Source organism: Vicugna pacos, chromosome X, assembly GCF_048564905.1.
Source record: "Vicugna pacos chromosome X, VicPac4, whole genome shotgun sequence".
In the NCBI taxonomy this organism is placed as follows: domain Eukaryota; kingdom Metazoa; phylum Chordata; class Mammalia; order Artiodactyla; family Camelidae; genus Vicugna; species Vicugna pacos.
In genome coordinates this window covers 98239780-98258653 of record NC_133023.1, presented here as the reverse complement: position 1 = coordinate 98258653, position 18874 = coordinate 98239780, and the positions used below count along the sequence as shown (strand labels likewise).

Here is an 18874-nt window from a genome sequence, read left to right as displayed (position 1 = left end):
GGCCCACGGGCCCCAAGAATCCTTCCTAAAACATCCCAGACAAAATGGCTCCCTCTCCCCCCTCTCCTCCTACGGCACTTGACCTTGGTAGATGCCCTGAGAGGCTGGGTTTTGTTGCAGTTACTGTACTAACAGACTGAGTTCTTGGAGTGCAGCATCTGTCTCTTCCACACTGTCCCTGGTAGAGTAACTGATTTTTAAAAATGAGCATTTAACAAGACTAAGCACCAGCCTAGCTTCTTGACTTAATACAATTGTAAATAGCTGAGCAATCAATTATTTTCTTCCTACCAAAATGAAAGTTTATTGAGGTCTGATAATATGCCTAATCTCTACCTGAACCTTGACTATGCCCTCCTTTGTGAAATGCCCCGTGGGGCCTCAAAAGTAAGGAGTAACTTACCGAAATGAGGACAAAAGGCAACCACAAAGCCTGTTAAAGTGGTATCTGCTTTCTCATTTACAGAGTTCTTCCTGAAGGCTACCGCGATAACTGCCTCTTTTCAGAGACTCCCACTATGTATTTTTCAAATTTAATTGAAATTCCAAAATCAAATGGAAATTATGTCAGGTAGGAGATATTAAAGCTCTAATGACATAGACTGGAGGAGAACCCAGGTTATCTGGTCCCTGAGAGAAAGGGAAGCAGCAAAGATTATGATGAATGAATAAATGAAGAAACAAATGAATAAACAAAACAGATAGACCACCTGCATTTCACAGTTGAAGAAACTGAGACCAAGGGGAAGGAAATGATTCCTCTAAGGTCGCACTAAGAAACAACTTAACAACCAAAACAATAAACATGTACTGAGTACAATCATAGATCAGGGGTGGTCGCACTAAGAAACAACTTAACAACCAAAACAATAAACATGTACTGAGTACAATTATAGATCAGGGGTATTCGGAGGCAGTTAACACCAGTCACCCTGGGAGATACACATCGGCAGCCAGAAGGACATTCCAATGCACAGACCCGAGCCTGTCACTCCCCTGCTAGTAACTCTTCAAAGAGATTTAGGAACTTTGGGAAATGACTTGAAGTCTCTCACCTGGAGATGCATCTATTAAACCAGTCAACATTAGCAAAGATAATTATTCAAAGACTCTGGAGATTGATCAAAGGCTTATAACAAATTGAGAAGCATTTATTCCATGTGATCCTCTCCCTTGGGAAGACATAGTATTCAAGCAAAGGGCTGCTCCCCTCCCCCTTACCCCCCACAGCTCTACTTTATGGATGGTAAAACTGATTCCTATGATTTAAATGACACATTAAGTGGGACTTGAACCCAGAATATCTTCCCTCCAATTTTATCAGGGCCTACTCCTGACTCTCAGCACTAATGCGAAGTTCGAGGAGATGCTTCAGCCTGTGGATATTACTGTGGGCGCTCTTCCTACTTCTTTTTCCCCCCTTGATGGGGGCACTGGGGATTGAATGCACGCCAAGCACGTGCTCTACCACTGAGCTATACCCCCCACTCCCCACTCTTTCTACTTCTAATCTCTAGTTTTGACATTCCTGCTCTTATCAACACAGAGAACACGTCTCCTCTACGGTCCCAAAGACTACCCATACATCTTTGGGGCTGGAAGTGTGAGAACAGACCCACGATCACAGTGCCAGGTTTGAGAAGCTCTAATGCACATCACTATCCACTGTTCTGCTCAGGGGAAGGATCCTGGCATCTAAAACATCAGGACCACGAACTAGACCATAGGACTCCTTGGTGCAAATTAGAATAAGGCACCTCTTGGGGGTACACGCAGTTCTCAGGTGCATGGCTTGGTGAGTGAAAAGTGTCTTTGTAACAAACAAAAGGAACCTCTTCCTCCACACAGATGCAGGCCTGTGCCAGGACACGCAGGTCAGCAAGGGGAGCATGTCCAGCAGTAGGTGCCCCTGTCCCTTCTCCCCACCACCTCCCTGGAGAAAGTCAGGAGGATGCCCAGGGCACCTGCCGCATAAAGGTTGGGGAGGAAAATCAGCATTACATTCCTGAATATGCCTTCTTGCTTTCCCAGCAATTTCCCATAAGCCATGCCAGACCAACCCCCTGGAGGACCAGCTACTTCCTATGGAGCGGAGAGCTCCTTGAGGGCACGATCCAACTGTTATCTGGCTCTATGAAATCCCAGTTCAGTGTCCACTGTGGATGGTCCTCATTACATCCCACTGTCACACACTTAGTGCCCCCCATATCCCTGGCCTGGGGATGGGTGCTGAAGTCACTGGGAAGGAAGAAGAAAGTCCCTGCCCTCAAGGAGCAGGTTAAGTGGGGAGATGAACAGATAAACAGATGGCGATTAAACAGTGTGGCAAGAGTGCTGCGAGAATACCCCTGGGTGGGCTGGGAGCATGATGGAAAGGCACTCAGCCCAGCCTGGGCTGTGGGGCTGGGGGAGAATCAGGGAAGATGTTAGAGAAAATGGGTAACTTAAGCTGAGTATTTGAGATTAAGCAGCACTTGGTCATTTAACAGAAGGAGGAGGGAGGGCAGTTAAGGAAGGAGTTCAAACAGAGGGAGCAAATTTGTAAGGATGGGGGCAAGAGAGCAGAAGCTGATCAAGAACACTATGGAAGCAAGTCCTCGCCGTGTATTAGAGGCAAGAGGAGGCGAGTCAAGACAGATGAGGAAGGGGCAGGCCCGTGATCCCCGGACTCCTCCCCACTCTTGAAATCCCCACAAAGCTCATGGAAGATGTGGAGCCTGTCTAGCCACGGCTGCCTGCTCAAGCTCACCTGCTGATCCCTCTACTCTTCCAACCTGTCTTAGTCAGTTCGGGCTGCCAGACCAAATACCAGAAAAGACTGGTAACTTAAAAAACAGATGTCTATTTCTCACAGTTCTGGAGGCTGAGAAGTCCCGGGGGGCCAGCATGGACAGGTTCTGTCGAGCGCCCCTTTCTGGGTTGCAGACCACCCACTTCTCATATCCACCCTTGGCAGAAAGAGACCGAGCTAGCTCTCTGGCCTCTTCTGATAAAGATACTAGTCCCATCCCTGTGAGGGCTCCAACCTCATGACCTAATCACTGCCCAAAGCCCCGCCTCCAAATACCCGCACACTGGGGGTGAGGCTGCAACATAATAATTTGAGAGGGACACAAACATTCTGTATGAAACATGACCCCAGAGGCTTTCCTCCAGCCCCAGCCCACAGCCGACTGGGATGCCTTCTCTTGTGGATAAAGATCTGGAATCTAGCTTCCTTATTTTGGTTCTGCTTCTACAAGGATTTGCTTGCTGCCAAAGGTGGTGGAACTGATGGCTCCAACTAGTACATCTAAGAGAATGGCTATTTCTGAAGAAAATTAAGGACCACTTCAGTTTACTTACTATTAAAAGTAGCATCACATGGGAACTTTTGAAATCCTCCAAATCTTACAAGGGAAAGGACCCTTAGAAAGCATGTAGTCCGGCGCCCTCATTCCACACATGGGGAGCGTGAGATTCAGAGAGAGGAAGTTCTTTGCCTAAAATCACACAATAAGGGAATCAAGCCCTCCTAGGACAGTACAGTGGAAAGAATCCATCATTTCAAGATAGATCTAATCGCAGAGTTTTGTCACTCTGTGTGTGTGTAATCTTAAACAGGTTGCTAGGATTAAACAAATACCATAACATCTGTAAAGCTCACATACAGTGTCAACCTGTAGCTGGTTTCAATAAATGCTCACCATCATTAAAATTTCCTGGAACCTTTGGCAAACCCACCTTTGAATGTGTATGATATAAACTAAGAGATTAACTTGAATGCTGGGTAAAGTGGGAGGTCACTGTGGATGAACTGGATGCTGTGTCAGAAAACTGCTTTGCTATGACTTTCAATGTGAGGTCTACCCAGGGCTGATGAACAAAATATGGGATTCCTTCAACTTCTAAGAATGAAGGGAAATAGGCATCAACACTGTGAGAGATTAGTGTGCACTGTCGGAGAAGCTCACACTAACATATTGGTTTACCTAATTTTATCTTGAATTGACTCAGTGTCAATTTTAATATTTCTAATTAGTGCATCTTGAAAACCGGTGATGTCTCACGCCAGTCCTGGGGGAACAATCTAGGGAATGTAGGGTCCCTCCTCATTCTCCCTCTGTCATTTGTCACTGTTCATTAAGACATCTGGCCATCATTAGGGACTTTACTTAAATATAGGAAGAAATAACGACATGCTTCTGAATATGGTACAGTATCAACAGCACTGTGGGCTATGTGACCTAATGAAAACTACTGTTACTGCCAAAGTGCAAGCAAACTATAGTTTGGTGGGAAGATAACTGAACAAGGAGTCGAGAGGGGTCTTTTCCATGCCTGACTTTGCCAACAATATTCTCCACCATTTTGGACAAGACGCTTAATCCTTCTAAGCCTATTTCCTTATCTGTTAAAATAGAAATAAGTTTGTCCCCATCTAAGCTACATAGCTCACAGGTTGCTGTGGTGATGATGATGGTGATGATGATGATAACCTAACATTTACTGAGTCCTATGACTATGTGCCACGCACTGAGTTCAGTACTTTATTTACATAATCCCGTTTATTTTCCACAATCATCTTAAAGGGTATCACCAATTCCTCTTTTATGGATGAGACTGAAGCTCAGAGAAGCTAGGTAACTTCTAGTCAGGACCAGGGGCAGGATTCAAACCCAGGTCTGGGCTGCATTTTTATCCATCAGAGCTCCGCCTAGTCTTTCAGCAAGTTATAAGTAGGGGTCAGTCGAGGTTTCATGCTGGATCTCTTTCTTCAAATGCAATGGCACTGACTAAGCGCAGAATTAATCTGAACTGAAGTCTAATTTATTTATTTTAGAACGGTTTTTGTAATTCTCTAAGTCTTTTTAGAAGCTGCTGTGAAGAGTGATAAGCCTCTAATCTCTGCAGGTGATTAGAACGACTTCTCTCTATTTGGCTTGGTCCATTGTGCCTATTTCTGGGACCCAAGAGAAAACATAAAAGCTATGAAATTGGAACAAGACTTCACTCCTACTTCAACACGACTCCTGATGCCATCTGTAGAAAGAATATACTTTCTATCGTGCTCCGAAAGAAAAAAGTTAAAACTTCCATTTTAAGCAAAAATAAAGGATTTAAGACCCACCTGACACTAATTGTATGTTTTTAACAGTGGGCATGTCTCTATTATAAAGGATATTTTATGTTATCTTAGAATTAAACACAAGAGGCCCCTCTGTCACAAACCAAAATGCCCGCCCATCATCTCAGTGAGGGCTCTCTAGAGAGCCTTGACAGAAACAGTCTCAAGTGACAGTGCCGAATGTGGGAGACGTGGTGCAGGATTGGAAGCACGGAGTAATTAGTTCATTTTTTTTCTTTCATTCAAAGAGGACTTCCTCAAGGACTATGATTCATTCCAGAAACATCTGTGCATAGCCATGGAAGGGGTAAGAAAAGTGACATGGTCCCCTCTCCCCCACACTAGAGGAATTTTCAATCCTGTTTCAGGGGAATAAGAAAGCCTGGTTGAAAAACGAGAGGACTCTTAATTGAGCTTGCTCTGGGTTAAACAGAGTGCCAGGTGCCTTCAGCTGCATTAGCTCATTGAATCTCTATCCTCAGCCAGTGAGGAAGGCCTGACTACCCACGTCTTTCAGATGAGAAAACTGAAGCTCGGGGAGAATAATAAACTTGCCCACTCTGGTTAATAACACTGTACAGCATATTTGAAATTTGCTAAGAGGGTAGATCTTAAAAGTCCTCATCACAAGAAAAATACATTTGTAACTATGTATGCTGATGGATGTGAACTAGACTTACTGCGGTGATCATTTTGTAATATATACAAATATCGAATAAATCATGTTGTATACCTGAAACTAATATGGCAATTATACCTAAAAAAAACCACCCATACCCAAATCACACAGATAGTATAAATACTCAGGCTTTACTTCATGTCAACATCCTGAGAAATATTTCTTTCTATTCTTCTGAACATATTTGTCCCCTTCCAAAGCTGCTAAAGTTGAAGCTTCAGGCCCCTTGGCTGGCAGTTTTGGTACTCCTCCAAATTTCAATTCAAATGCCCACAACATCATATATCTGAATCTTCCTTCCAGAGTGAAGGCCAAGTATTGTGAAACATAGAATCAGACCCATCAAAATAATCATACAGCCCTCATTCCGGACAACTTTCAGTTACTGATCTGTGACCACACACTGCTGACCTCTGCTATGGAAACTTGACTTGGGAAGGTGGTGGTTTCTGTCCAGTTCCCCTGGAATTCTTTCCAAAAACAGGCACCATCACATGCAATAGCCAAGAGAAGCAGTCTCACACTTGCATCCTGGTAAGACGGCATCCTCCACTGTAGGAACCCAAGGGTAGGGGGAATCAAGGGACTTGACTGATTGCCAAGAGAGTCCCTTCTTCAGGCTGCCAAAGAAATCGGACATGGCAACTCCGTGCTCTTTGGCCAAATGCTTCTTGTGACTCTATTCTGACATCCATTTGAACAAAGCAGCAAAGAAGTAAATGCTCAAGAGCCAAACGCAAACGTATTAATTAACTTGATATCGAAAATATGGTAGGAAACTCTCAAATGGAAGCATCCTCAACAAGGAACATAAGAACAATTTTGGTAACCATTTTTTGTAGTTGCCTTTAGAAATACTTTGAATAACTATCCTAGCAGCTCTGCTCTGGTCCACTCCTTTCGAAGTTGGCAGACTATCTCTCAGTTGTTTAAAGGATAAAAGGGATGACACCACACACGGACAAGTCCACGGTTATTGTGTTACTTCACTGAAATGATTTTATAGTTATGTAAAAATATTTCTTTATTCTATAGTGAACAAATCAATTATCTTCAATTAAAAATTTTTAAATGATTTTAAGTCTTTTTATTAGTACAACAGAAAATATTAAGTTCCCAGATCAACTCTATAGGATTGCACTAGTATTTAATTCTTCAGAGAATTTACCTTGTGATTTATAAAGATCAGATCGATAAATACATATTCCATTTTCAAGGGAAACAAAGCCTCCTCAATCCATAACTCTATTTTGATGTTTCTAGAATATCCTTCTAAAGGCTTATTAAAACTCTGGTAATATTACCGAATATTTTCCTCATATGATTAGTTTATGTATGTTGAAGGTTTTATTTTGTAGCACCCCCTACAAACAGAATTTTTGTCTTCTTGCAAGCTAGGTAATTCACCCAAATGGTGAAGACTTAGTAATTTTTTTAAATGAAATTATATCTAATGACACCAAACCAATGGGGTTAGCAAATTTCAAAATGCATATTTTAAAAACACAAAGATGTATAAACCAAATTATGGTCTAAAGGGCACAGAAAAATTACCTGGAGATGGATTTAGCTCTGTGAACAATTAGAAACAATACTGAAAGCTGCTCATTTATGTCTGTCCCCTGTCATCACCTCGTCTGGGTCTTTCAATAATGGACTAAGAAATATAGAAAAAAAAAAAAACAAAGCAGGGTTTTCAATATGGTTTTTCTTTGGGGAACAATAAAAACATTAAACTTTATACATTTAAGTGTCTGTACACTGAATGGTAGCCCTTTCATGGGAGTCCAGCTTGGGTTTTGTCTGGGTGGGGAAGGGGGAGGGAGTCTGTGAATACCCTCAGAGTCATTTAAAATATATAGTATTAGCTAATTGATGAGAGGACTAAAAACAATAGTAAGTAGGCAGCCTGGCTGCGTGCCAGGAGCAAGGCTTTATGGTGAAAGCGAGTTTACATTAGAGGCCTGTTTTTCCCCTTTCCTTATATGAAATGAACAGCTGTAATTGAAAAGCAAGGAGCTCTATGGTTTATAGAAATAGGTGTTGTGAAGAGCCTTGGCCGTCTAATTTTCTTCCTATTGCAGGGCAGGCTTCCATTGTCTGTTTTTTAGAGCTAATTTCTTTTCTGATCAAAAGGCCCACGTCGTTGAAAAGGTAGTAATGACTATTCATTTGGCTGAAGCCTCCATTCTCCAGACTGCAAGCTTTATTTAGAAATGGCTATTTCTTTCTAAAAGGAAAAGCTCATTTATGTCCTCTATAATGTCAATTAAAGTAGAATATATTTTAATTATTTATCCTGAGGAGAAACCTTTTAGGAACTTAATTTAGTATGCCTATGCTCTGCAGACACTACAATATGTGAATGTGGAATGATATCTAGGCACATGGGTTTTATTTTATTTTACCACTAATGAATAGTTTATTTCCAACTAATTAACAAGTTAAATCGGCACAATTAGTGTCGGATTTCTTTAATAATATAACTCATAAAGGGATAGCCATTGGAACTAGAAAATAAGGTTGGTTGTTGGCTTTGTAAAGAAACCATTCCACAAAAGGGGCAGTTTTTTCCCATTAGAAAGGGTTATTGGGACGTTCTACCCGTTGCTTTTTCAAATGCAAGCTGGGCTGGGCTGGGCTGGGCTGGGCTGGGCTGGGCTGGGCTAGTGGAGGAAAGATGTTCAGCAACAAGGGGAGATGGTGTTAATTACACAAACATCACATTAGCCCAGCCTCGGGGTCGTAACCCAGCGACGCTTTCCGGAGAAATGGAACCTAGGCGCCAAAACGCCAGCGCGGTTGGGCCTCGCGACAGACCTCGCCTTGTCGCACCGTCTGGCCGCCGGCCCGCGCGGAAACGGGGCGACCCGAGGATGGGCAACCTCCATACCTGGCAAGCAGCGGCCCGCTCGCCGTTCCCGGGCCGCGCGTCTTCCGCACGGCTCTCCGTCGCGAGCCGCGGCCCCGTAGCCTCGCTCACCCGCCACTCGGACGGCGGCGCCCGGGCTCCTGGCCCGCGGGCGCTTCTGCGTCTCGGCCGTTCCGCCCGCGCGGCTCGGCGCGGCGGCGGGAAAGCGTGCGCGCGGGGGAACGAGCGTGGCCCCTGGCGGCCGGGACGCGCCGCGGTCCCAGCCCTCTGGGGGCTCCTCCGGGCCGCCGCCGCTTTCTGCTGCGGAACCGGAGCCGGCAGGCCTCCTCCGTTGCCTGGCGCACAATGTAGCACATAGTAGGGGTACAACAAAAGTTTAGTGACATGGAAAAAATGACGGCCCAAAAGACAGGCGAAGAGAACATAGAAATTCCGCGCATCGAATTCCATGGCTTTCCACTCTCCTGAAAGAAAGTGAAAAAGAGAAAAAGAAAGAAAAAGCAGGATAGGGGGAAACAGCTGAATGCCGCCCTGAGGTTTAAAATTTTCTCCAGGATGCTCTACCCAGTCCCCAGCCCGCCATCCTGCGCCCCCTACGCCTGGGGCCGATGGGCTTGCCCCGCCTCACTGGAGGTGCCCGGAGGTCCGGTGACTTTACAGGCACCCTTCCCCGGGAAGCACTGCCGGGCCCGAGGCCCCCCAGGCTGAAATCAGCGTGTGGAATTGTGGGGACGTGGAATAACTCAAGCAACATTACGTACTGATAACGAGTTTTAGATTGGTTTCCCTGGCCCGGCTTCTGGCAGGCCACCTCGCCGCGGCAGAGGGCCGTGCCTTTGCAGCCAGAGAAGGAAGTGGAAAAGGCGACGGGCCCAGTGGGAGGGCAGGCCTGGCGGTAGGGTGCCGGGTGCCGGGAGGCTGCTCCGCAGCGGGGCGAGTTTGGCAGCTTGTAGAGCCAAGCGCGTGCGGAGAGCTGTGGGCGGGGAGGAGGGAGAGAGGCAAAGAGGTCGATCGCAGTGACCCGGAAGACACACTCTGCAAGTGGGACCCAGTCCCCGGGCAGAGCCTTCCTCCTCCCGGGGAGGTGGCAGCGTTTAGGGTGTGTTTGGCGGTGTTCGAGTTGTGAGGTCGGCGAGAGGGCGCTGAAGGCAGATTGTCAAATTCCTCGTAGTTGCTTCGCACCTAGGGAAAAAAGATCTAGCCGTTAATATCGAAATAGCCTGCGGGTAAAAGGAATCTTAGCAACTGAGTGCCAAGATGTGGGCCAAGAGGATTCCCAGTATCTACCAAGTACAGCTCAGCTAACCAAAGGAATCGAATTCGGAAACTCTTTTTTAAAAGCATACCGTCCTTCCCCAAAAGAGCTACACCGAAGTGCAATAGAATGCAGTTGTACCGCCCACAGGAGGCTTTTTTTGGTACCTCGAGGATCGTGTCACCACACACCTCGGTAGCTCCTAGGAAACTTTCCTTGGAGAGCATCAACTAGGTTAATGTTTGCAAACTGCACCGCCAGCCTAGGATCTTCAGCTCCTTCCCAGACCCATAAGAGTGTTTCATTGGGCGCTGCGGGGGACGGTCGGGGGAGGGGGAGGGGGAGGGGAGAAGTGCTGCAGGCTAGGGGAGGAGGAGCAAACTGAAGGCTTCAAGAACTCGAGAACTAGAAGGTGCTGTGCTGTCTCTTCCACCCCGTTGGAATGCTGGTGACCTTTACGACCTTTTACAGGAGATGGTTCTACAACTGACCCAAGCCTCTGATTTTTTTGGTCAAGACCCTCAGTCTGTGGCCTAGATATACAATCTTGGCTAGGAGCCAGAGTAAATAGTCAAGGGTTGTTCTCGAGGAAGGAATAGAAAAAACTGCCTTTAGATAAGCAAACTTTTTTTTTTTTCCTGCTGGAAAGCAAAGCTTTTCTGAGAGTCGCCAGGATAAGTTTTTCGCACTTCCTCAAAGCCAGACCGCTCGCTGGGCTCGGCTGCACTTGAAAAAAGGCGAACACTCGACCCTATTGTCAGGCCTCAGCCCCCGGAGCGGACACTGATACACACCCATCCCATCCCACCCAGCACGCTGAGGACACCTCTTCTAAGAGGCGGGGCCCTAATCAAGCCACAGACCCCGAAAAAGGTCCCCCGTGAGCAGTTGCTTAAGTAGGGATCAGGGCGGGCACCCCCACACCAGGAGTGGGGCAGCCCCTGTCCTGCTCTGCTCGCTACCAGCAGCTCTAAGGCACAACTGGTGAAAGTTTTCTTTGCAGATGAGGCTCTTGGGACCCCTGATTTCTGCCAAGGCTCGAAACCGGAGGAAGGCAGAACAGAAGCACCCTAGGCACCGGGAGCCCGCCGAGCCACCCATGCTGAAGCCTGGGTCCCCGAGTTTTGCGATAACCGGCCCTCTAAGGTGAGCTCTACTTCTGCCCCGCAGCGGAGCCAGCTGTCTCTCCTTGGAAGGTTGGGGCGACCTCGAAGTCCCGCAGGGCGGGAAGGGGCGCCTCTGGGTGAAGTTTCCAAAGGAAGCCAACAAACGGCGCTGTTGCCGCGCCCTGGGTCCTGGAAGCCCCAGGCCCAGCCCCAGTGCGAGGGAGCCGGGCGGGGGGAATGGGGAGGCGGTGCTTGGCCGGTTTCCCAGCCCGCCATCCGGGGATCTGTATGCCGCCCACGGGCTCCCAGAGACCCCAAGGCCCAGAGAGATGCCGAACACGCCCTTTTCTCCGGGAGAGGTCGGGAAGGATTGGTCCTGAATCCCGCTGTGTCCCTCTGCTTCCCTCACTGGGTGCAGGATGCGTGTCGGAGAAACCGGCTCCGATTCCGCCGACAGTCTTGCCTCCCTGCAGGCCCCGCCTGAACTGAGTACCCTCGGGCCGTAGTACCTGCTGCAGCACTTCTCCCGATCCCCGGCGAAGGTCGCGCCGCTCGGCTGGTGCCTGCCGCCGGTACTGCTCATTGGCCAAGAGAACAGTTTCCTTCCAGCATCCCCCCCATCTCCCCACGCCCGTAAGAGGAACCTCGCTTGATTGGTGAAATGGTAGTTTGGGGTGAGGACGTTTCCTCAGAAATGTTTCGAAGGAAATTCAGCGTGACTCTTACCTGGGGCTGTGTAGACCACCCCAGAGGTACCACGCACAGACCGGTTTAATCACGGCCTCCTAGGGAAGCCTGGAGTGTCGAGAGGGTGTCTGATCCTGGCTGGACTGCCGTAAATCTGGCAGAAGGATGTCATGTTGAAAATGAGCTTACCTATGCCGCGGGATAGGTGTGGTCAAATGACAAACAGCCGGGCACAGTGACTAGTTCCCCTGATAGTCTGCTATGGGGAGGAGTGCAGGCCGGGCACCGCATCCCTTGCCTAGGGAAATATGCAAACCAGGCGCTGTCACCACAACGGCTTACTTGGGTCCTAAAACTTGTAAAGTATCCTGACATTTGGCTACTGGACGCCAGGCCGCGCGTCGGTTGGGTAGTTTCTTAAAACGCGCTTCACTTAGCAACAGCCTCGGAGGCCCAGAGAGTATCTAGAGAAGGGCGGCAGGACAGGGCTATCGCATATTGACTTCTTTGGGAGAAGGTGGGTATGACTGGAAAAATTTGACTGTGTCAGCCAGTTTGGCAAGAAAACAGGTGCAGGTGGGGACTGCCGAATCATGCCGTTTTCTGAGACATGCCTTCCAGTCCATGTCAGCTTAAGTGCACACACCTGTGCGCGTGCGTAGGTTCCCGTGCGCGCGCGCGCGCACACACACACACACACACACACACAAGACATACACTGAGCCGTTCCACATCGTTTACTTTAAAACCCTAAATCCGTACACCCATTCAAACGATCACAGCCCTTAGCTGTGTACGTGTGCTTTCTTCCGTCCAGATGAGCAAGAGAATGTAGACCGGGTGGAACCCAAACTTAAAGGGAGGGGGTTTCAAGACCTCGGACTTCCAGGAGAAGATGCCGCTGGGAGCTGGGATTCTGGTGCCAGCGGTCTGCCAGTCCCAGGGCAGGCTGATCTGCTATGAGCCCCCTAGGCACAACGCCTTACTTTAAAAATTTGTGCAAGAAGGATGGAAGCTCCTGGCGTGCAGGCATCCCAGGATAGCCAGGTCTTGCATTAGCACTAAAGAGCTAAAAGCCTAGGTTTGGGAGTTTGGGTTTTTTTTTTTTCCACACTTCGGATTTATGTCTTTCTTTTGGTTCCCCACCTTTCCAAGAGGCTGGCGGGGTTGGTGGGCCACACTGTGCGAACACCCTATTTCAGTCTCTGCCACTTATGCCTGGCTGGCTTCTCCTTCCCACCCGTCGCCTAGGGCGGCTCCGGGAGTTTCAAACGCTGTGTCACTCGCTGGCGGAGGCGATAGTTGGAGTTCTCTCTCCCCGCAGCCCAGGTTCCCGCGCCGCTACCCGACATGAGGGTGAGTGTCGCGCTCCGAGTCTCGAAGCTTCTGTCAGGAAGACTGTAAAACAAAAAAGAAGGACCGAATACGTTAGCAGAGCCTGCTCCCCGGGGAGGCGGCACGGCTGCGCGGCGAGAGCAGCGCTCACTGGTCCTGGCAGGTGCGCGGCCAGTGGAGGGGGCCCGGCGGTTCGCCTCGAGGACGGCCTCGGCTCCTCTCCGGCCACCGTCCACCCCCCTCCAAGAAACTTTTCTTTCACTTGGAGAGGCTCCGTGTTGCCATGAAAACGGATTTTCCAAGGGGCCCGACCCTCCCCCTCAGGGGCATCGGACTGGAAAAACCGAAATGGCCAGAGAGCAGAGACAAAAAGGGGCCGCTAAGCGGGGGCCCGGAGAAGAGAGCCGAGGCCGGTTCACCCCTTCCACCCCCCACACACTACCCGCACCACCGCCTGTGAGCGCCTCGGCCCAGCCCCGGCACGGGCGTCTGACCGCGCGCCCTCCTCACACAAACCACCAGAGAGCCTCAAGCCCCCGTGCGCTCCGTGGTCCCGAAAACTGTCTCCCGTGCCCCGGTCCCTGACGCTCGCTCTGTCCTGGGTGCGCGGGCTCGCGGCTTCCCGACGGAGGATCGGGCTGGACAGAGGCTGGTTCCAGGGAGGGCTTTTGGAGCCGCAGCCCAGGGTACCTCCGCTGCGCTCTTAGTCCCCAAGCCCTCTTGGGTAGCTGGCGATGCCCAGTGTCCCTAGCGCTGGCAGCAGAAGCGATTGGAGGACCTCCGCTCAGACAGCGGGAAGCTTCGCAGGGTGGCCCCGGGACCGGGAGCCCCTTGGCCCTGACAAGGCTGCAAAGTTGTTTTCTGAACCCCGAGGGCGCCCCTCTGTCCCCTCTCCCCGAAACCTGCTCCCGCGCCCCTCCCCCCTCCGTCACCTCCTCCAGTTTCGTTCTTTCAAACTTTTTTGAGACCCTAATTGGTGGTCTCTGAGCGGCTCTCCGGGACTCCCGCCTCCTGAATAACTCTCATCACGTCACCGGGCCCAAGAGGGGCGTGGGGGGTGAACGAAAGGACTCCCCGAACTTTTTTTTCCTGCGGGGCCGAAAGGGGGCTCCATGATGATTGGCCAGGGCGCATCACTGCGAGCCTGTCAATCACTAGGCCTCCCCGTGGCGAGGGGCGGACCGAGCCCCAACCCTGGGGGATCGGAGCAGGTATATAAGAGGCCTGGCGAGCGCCCGGCCAGACTGCGAATGCGACCAGCCCGAGACAACGCCTCAGGTGCGAGTAGCCTGCGGGTTCCCGCTGACTTGGCGCGGAGCACTTCAGCAAGCCTGCCCTTCCCGCCCGACCCGCTGGCCCACCGGCCCCCAAGCACCCCACCGACGGAGTCCCCGGGCCTTTTCACCGTGGCCGCTCCAGCCCCGGGAGCGCCTTCTCCTCCCGCCACTCTGGCGCACCTTCTTCCCGCCCCGGCCATGTACAGCCTGCTGGAGACTGAGCTCAAGAACCCGGTGGGGCCACCCACCCCGGCGGCAGGCGCGGGCGGCCCCGCAGCCCCGGGCGGTGCGGGCAAGAACAGTGCGAACGCAGCCGGCGGCGCGAACGCAGGCGGCGGCAGCGGCGGTGGCGCGAGCGGCGGCGGCGGCGGCGGGGGCAGCGATCAGGACCGCGTGAAGCGGCCCATGAACGCCTTCATGGTGTGGTCCCGCGGGCAGCGGCGCAAGATGGCCCTGGAGAACCCCAAGATGCACAACTCTGAGATCAGCAAGCGCTTGGGCGCCGACTGGAAACTGCTGACCGACGCCGAGAAGCGGCCGTTCATCGACGAGGCCAAGCGGCTGCGCGCCGTGCACATGAAAGAGTACCCGGACTACAAGTACCGGCCGCGCCGCAAGACCAAGACGCTGCTCAAGAAGGACAAGTACTCCCTACCCGGCGGTCTGCTGCCCCCCGGCGCTGCCGCTGCCGCAGCCGCGGCTGCTGCCGCCGCGGCCGCCAGCAGCCCGGTGGGCGTGGGCCAGCGCCTGGACACATACACACACGTGAACGGCTGGGCCAACGGCGCGTACTCGCTGGTGCAGGAGCAGCTGGGCTACGCGCAGCCCGCGACCATGAGCAGCCCGCCGCCGCCGCCCGCGCTGCCGCAGATGCACCGCTACGACATGGCCGGCCTGCAGTACAGCCCCATGATGCCGCCGGGCGCCCAGAGCTACATGAACGCCGCCGCCGCGGCCGCCGCGGCCTCGGGCTACGGGGGTATGGCGCCCTCAGCCGCGGCCGCCGCGGCCGCCGCCTACGGGCAGCAGCCCGCCACCGCCGCTGCCGCCGCGGCCGCGGCCGCCGCCATGAGCCTGGGCCCCATGGGCACGGTGGTGAAGACCGAGCCCAGCTCGCCGCCGCCCGCCATCGCGTCGCACTCGCAGCGCGCGTGCCTCGGCGACCTGCGCGACATGATCAGCATGTACCTGCCGCCTGGCGGAGACGCGGCCGACGCCGCCTCGCCGCTGCCGGGCGGCCGCCTGCACAGCGTGCACCAGCACTACCAGGGCGCCGGGACTGCCGTCAACGGAACGGTGCCGCTGACCCACATCTGAGCGCCGGCCTGCGCTCGCCGCCCCTCCGCCCCACTCCGACCCCGCACCCCCAAGTTGGGACGCCTTGTTGTTTAGCTTTGCTTGCCTGGGACTGTTGCCTTGTACCGATGCTGGGGAGGACAGAAAGTTTTGCTGTAGCTGTCGGGTTTTGTACAAAAGCAAAGAGTTCGGAGCGGCGGAAATGGGACTTTCTAGAGCTCGCCTGCCCCTCCCTCCCCTTTTGTAGGCTGGGAATCGCTGTGTTGTTTGCAAAGAAAAAGCCGCCCCCCTCCTCCTCCTCCTGGGTTCCTGGGTTTTTCTGTTGCATTTGAAAATGTTGTCTCGTTAGTTTGCAGTTAGCCGAGGAGTGAGTGAATGGGAGAGAAGTACTCTCGGGGGAGGCTAGCCTGAGAACTGCAACGCCTCCTCCCCCAGTCGCGTTGCATCTGTTTTCCTCGTGGGCTTTGGGGGGGCTGACCGCGCGGAGTCGCGCGGCAGCTAAGGCCGCTGTTAATTTATAGCCAGGTGTGCGTGTGTCTGCCGCCTCGCCGCCCCTGGCCGCGGGACAGCTTCTGTCCAGTCCGCATTTAGGCTGTTGAGTTGGTGATTTCTGCCGTGATTTGTTGGATATTTCGTCGTGCTAATGTATTTGGATTTCGTTTGGGTGGTTGGGAAGGGGCTGTTTTGTTTCAGGTTTTTCAAGGTTTTACTCTTAATTCCTAAATGAGAGATCAATAAATTTTATAACCAACATGGTGGAGTCCTGGTAATTTTGCGGGCCTGAAACTTTAGGTGCGGGTTGGGGAGGGGACCAGCATTCGGTGTTCTGATCGTGGTCCGGTCGCTGGGCCGGGTGGGAGCGGGGGCCTGGGGGGAGGCGAGCGTGATCTGAAATGGTTTCTTCTGGTGATCCCAAACGCTGCGGCTCCCGATATTTTCAACTGAAACTGAGGAGAAAGCGGTCTGTCTTCCTGAGAGCGTCTCCTGGGAGCGAGCACACGCTGGCTGCGGCGAGCACCCCGCGGCCACGCACCTGTTGATCGCGGCGAGCGGCCGCGGGAGGAGAGCCCGCACGGGCGGGGAGGGACCGCCGCGGCCGCGGACACCGGCCCCCAAAGGGGCACCTTTACCTTTGTGCACTGGGGCGGGAAGACACTCGAGCCAAGCTGAAATATTTACAAAACGAAAACCCTTTGGAAATCTCAATTAGTCTATTAAAAATAAATGGTTACAAGAATCCTTGGCAGGAAACAAGTACGTTTCAACCGCGGCGGCGGAGCCAGCATTCAACACTGGAAGGTGTGTTTTTGAAAAGTCCCTCTTACATTTTAAAAGAGCGCTCAAACTTCTCCAGTGGCTTTTTCTTTTTGACTTGTCAACTCGGTAAACTTGTTTTCCACCAGAGGCTCCCTCTCATCCCCAGCCTCGAGCCCGCTTTCGACTCCTTCCCTCCCCCCACTCTCCCTCAGTCCCTGACCCTTGGGCATTCCACTGTGCCCCCCGAAAGGCCTTTCGTTTCGCGCCTGGCCACACGGCCCCAGTGTATCTGTTTGGGGACTAAGAAGAAAACAAATAGAACCAGTGTTTTTTCACCCCCTCCTCAGCTGTTTGAGGTGATTTCCTTAATCCCTCTAATCCTGTTACCTCGCTATCCCAGAATAACTAAACTCGGGCTTTCCAATAAACTCGGCCCGGTGGACTGTTTTTTATCCTCATCCACTCCTGACCACAGGTTTCTTTGCTTGAGGTCTGCTGGACTCTGGGCGACAGAATCTCCCGTAAATTGGTCCGAATTCCACATTTCCAACCGGCTTCCTTTGTGCGGGCCAGCCATTCACCTGCGAGCCGGGGCGGGCCTCGGGGGGAGGGGCGAGGGCTCTCTGCGGCTTCGGGGGTCGTGGCCGCTTTTTACACATCACTGCGGATCCTGGAGACTAAGCTCACCATGCCTCTGGGAGAAAGGTCGGGTCTCCCAGGAAAGGCGGCACCACTCCTCCCCCGCAGACGATGGCACTGCCTCCCCCACCCCGGACTGTACCTCACCGGGTGGGAGGGCCCTCGGCGGTGATGTACAGACCCTCCACCCGGGGCTGCTCCCGGGCCTGCAGCGTCCCGGCGTGAACGAGGCCTCCGTACCCCGCTCTCCTCTCGCCGCCCCAGGGCCACGGACCTCGGGCCCCTCGGAGCCGGTCGGTGCCGCAACCCTAGCTGCAGTGATTGGAGCGAAGCCACAGGCGGCCAGGTCGGCGGGCCTCACGCCCCCTCCCCCGTGCCCCGCGTCCCAGGGGCGGGAGGAAACTCTCTTGTCATATCCACCCCCATTAATATCTTTCACAGTGTTTGGGCCTCCGTAAAATACCTGTCCGTAGGTTACTCTGGGTTCAAATTGCTCGCAATTGTGGACACAAGTTTGGTCTGAAAGACTCCAGGAAAGGGAGGGTGAAAACAAGCAATTCCGCCCCACTGAGGGGGCGGTGCCAACGCGGGAATAAACTGACACTGCTTCTTTCGAAGAGTCCATTGTGCTGCTGCCTTCTTAGAAGTGCCAGGGTCACCCTTTCAGCCGGTCTCACACACTGCTCACTCCCTCTCTAAACATCCATGGCTTTGTGCTCTACTTTGATTTCCAAATTGCCTTGAAGAGAAAGGATTTCATCAATCAGCACATTTGGAGGATTTAAATATAGATGAAAGATAATTGTTTTTTAACTTCAGCAACAGAGAAGAGAACTGGACTGGACTGGAGTGAAACTCCCATCTTCCAGGCCAGAGTTTTCAGACTAGAGCATCCCCTCCCCCTCTCCCCCTCCTCCCCTGCACGTTTCTACCAGGACAGTTGCCCCTTAATCTGCTTTATAGATGAAGATTCCGGGAAATTTTAATTTGAAATCAGGGCTCTGCTGCTTAAATGGCAACCATAACAAAATCTGGTCAATCCCCAGCTCCTGCCTCCTCCGGCTCCTCTTACGTATGAAGAAACTGGCTCCTCAAGGGGCAATGACTGCGCTGAAGGTTGCTTAGCTGGTTCTCTGGCCGCTAGGCTCCCAGACCTGGAGGGCTCTCGGCGCTGCCACAAGATGGAGAGAAACCGATGAAATCCCAGCCCCAGCTGCCTCTCAAGCCCTTAATCCAGAGGGGTCGTTGGAGAAAAGAGGTAATTCCTGACACACACCTAGTAGCCACTGCTTGGCGAAAGGTGAAGCGATGTGGGGAGGACAAGGTCCTTACAGAAGGAAAAACTGGCCCACCTTTTAGCTTTC

General features: G+C 52.2%; 1 protein-coding gene and 1 long non-coding RNA gene across 2 annotated transcripts; one reads left to right on the top strand and one right to left on the bottom strand.

Annotated features, from left to right (window-relative positions):
- Nucleotides 1-12428: 12428 nt before the first annotated feature.
- Nucleotides 12429-14039, bottom strand: LOC140692055 (uncharacterized). Its single transcript, XR_012067636.1, has 2 exons — nucleotides 13974-14039; nucleotides 12429-13104 (listed from the first exon to the last, which is right to left on the bottom strand). It is a non-coding gene; the product is annotated as an uncharacterized lncRNA (long non-coding RNA).
- A 152-nt stretch (nucleotides 14040-14191) lies between these two features.
- SOX3 (SRY-box transcription factor 3) lies at nucleotides 14192-16365 on the top strand. The gene has a single exon (XM_072956134.1). The coding sequence runs from the start codon at nucleotides 14292-14294 to the stop codon at nucleotides 15633-15635; it is 1344 nt and encodes a 447-aa protein (XP_072812235.1). The 5' UTR covers nucleotides 14192-14291; the 3' UTR covers nucleotides 15636-16365.
- Nucleotides 16366-18874: the final 2509 nt, after the last annotated feature.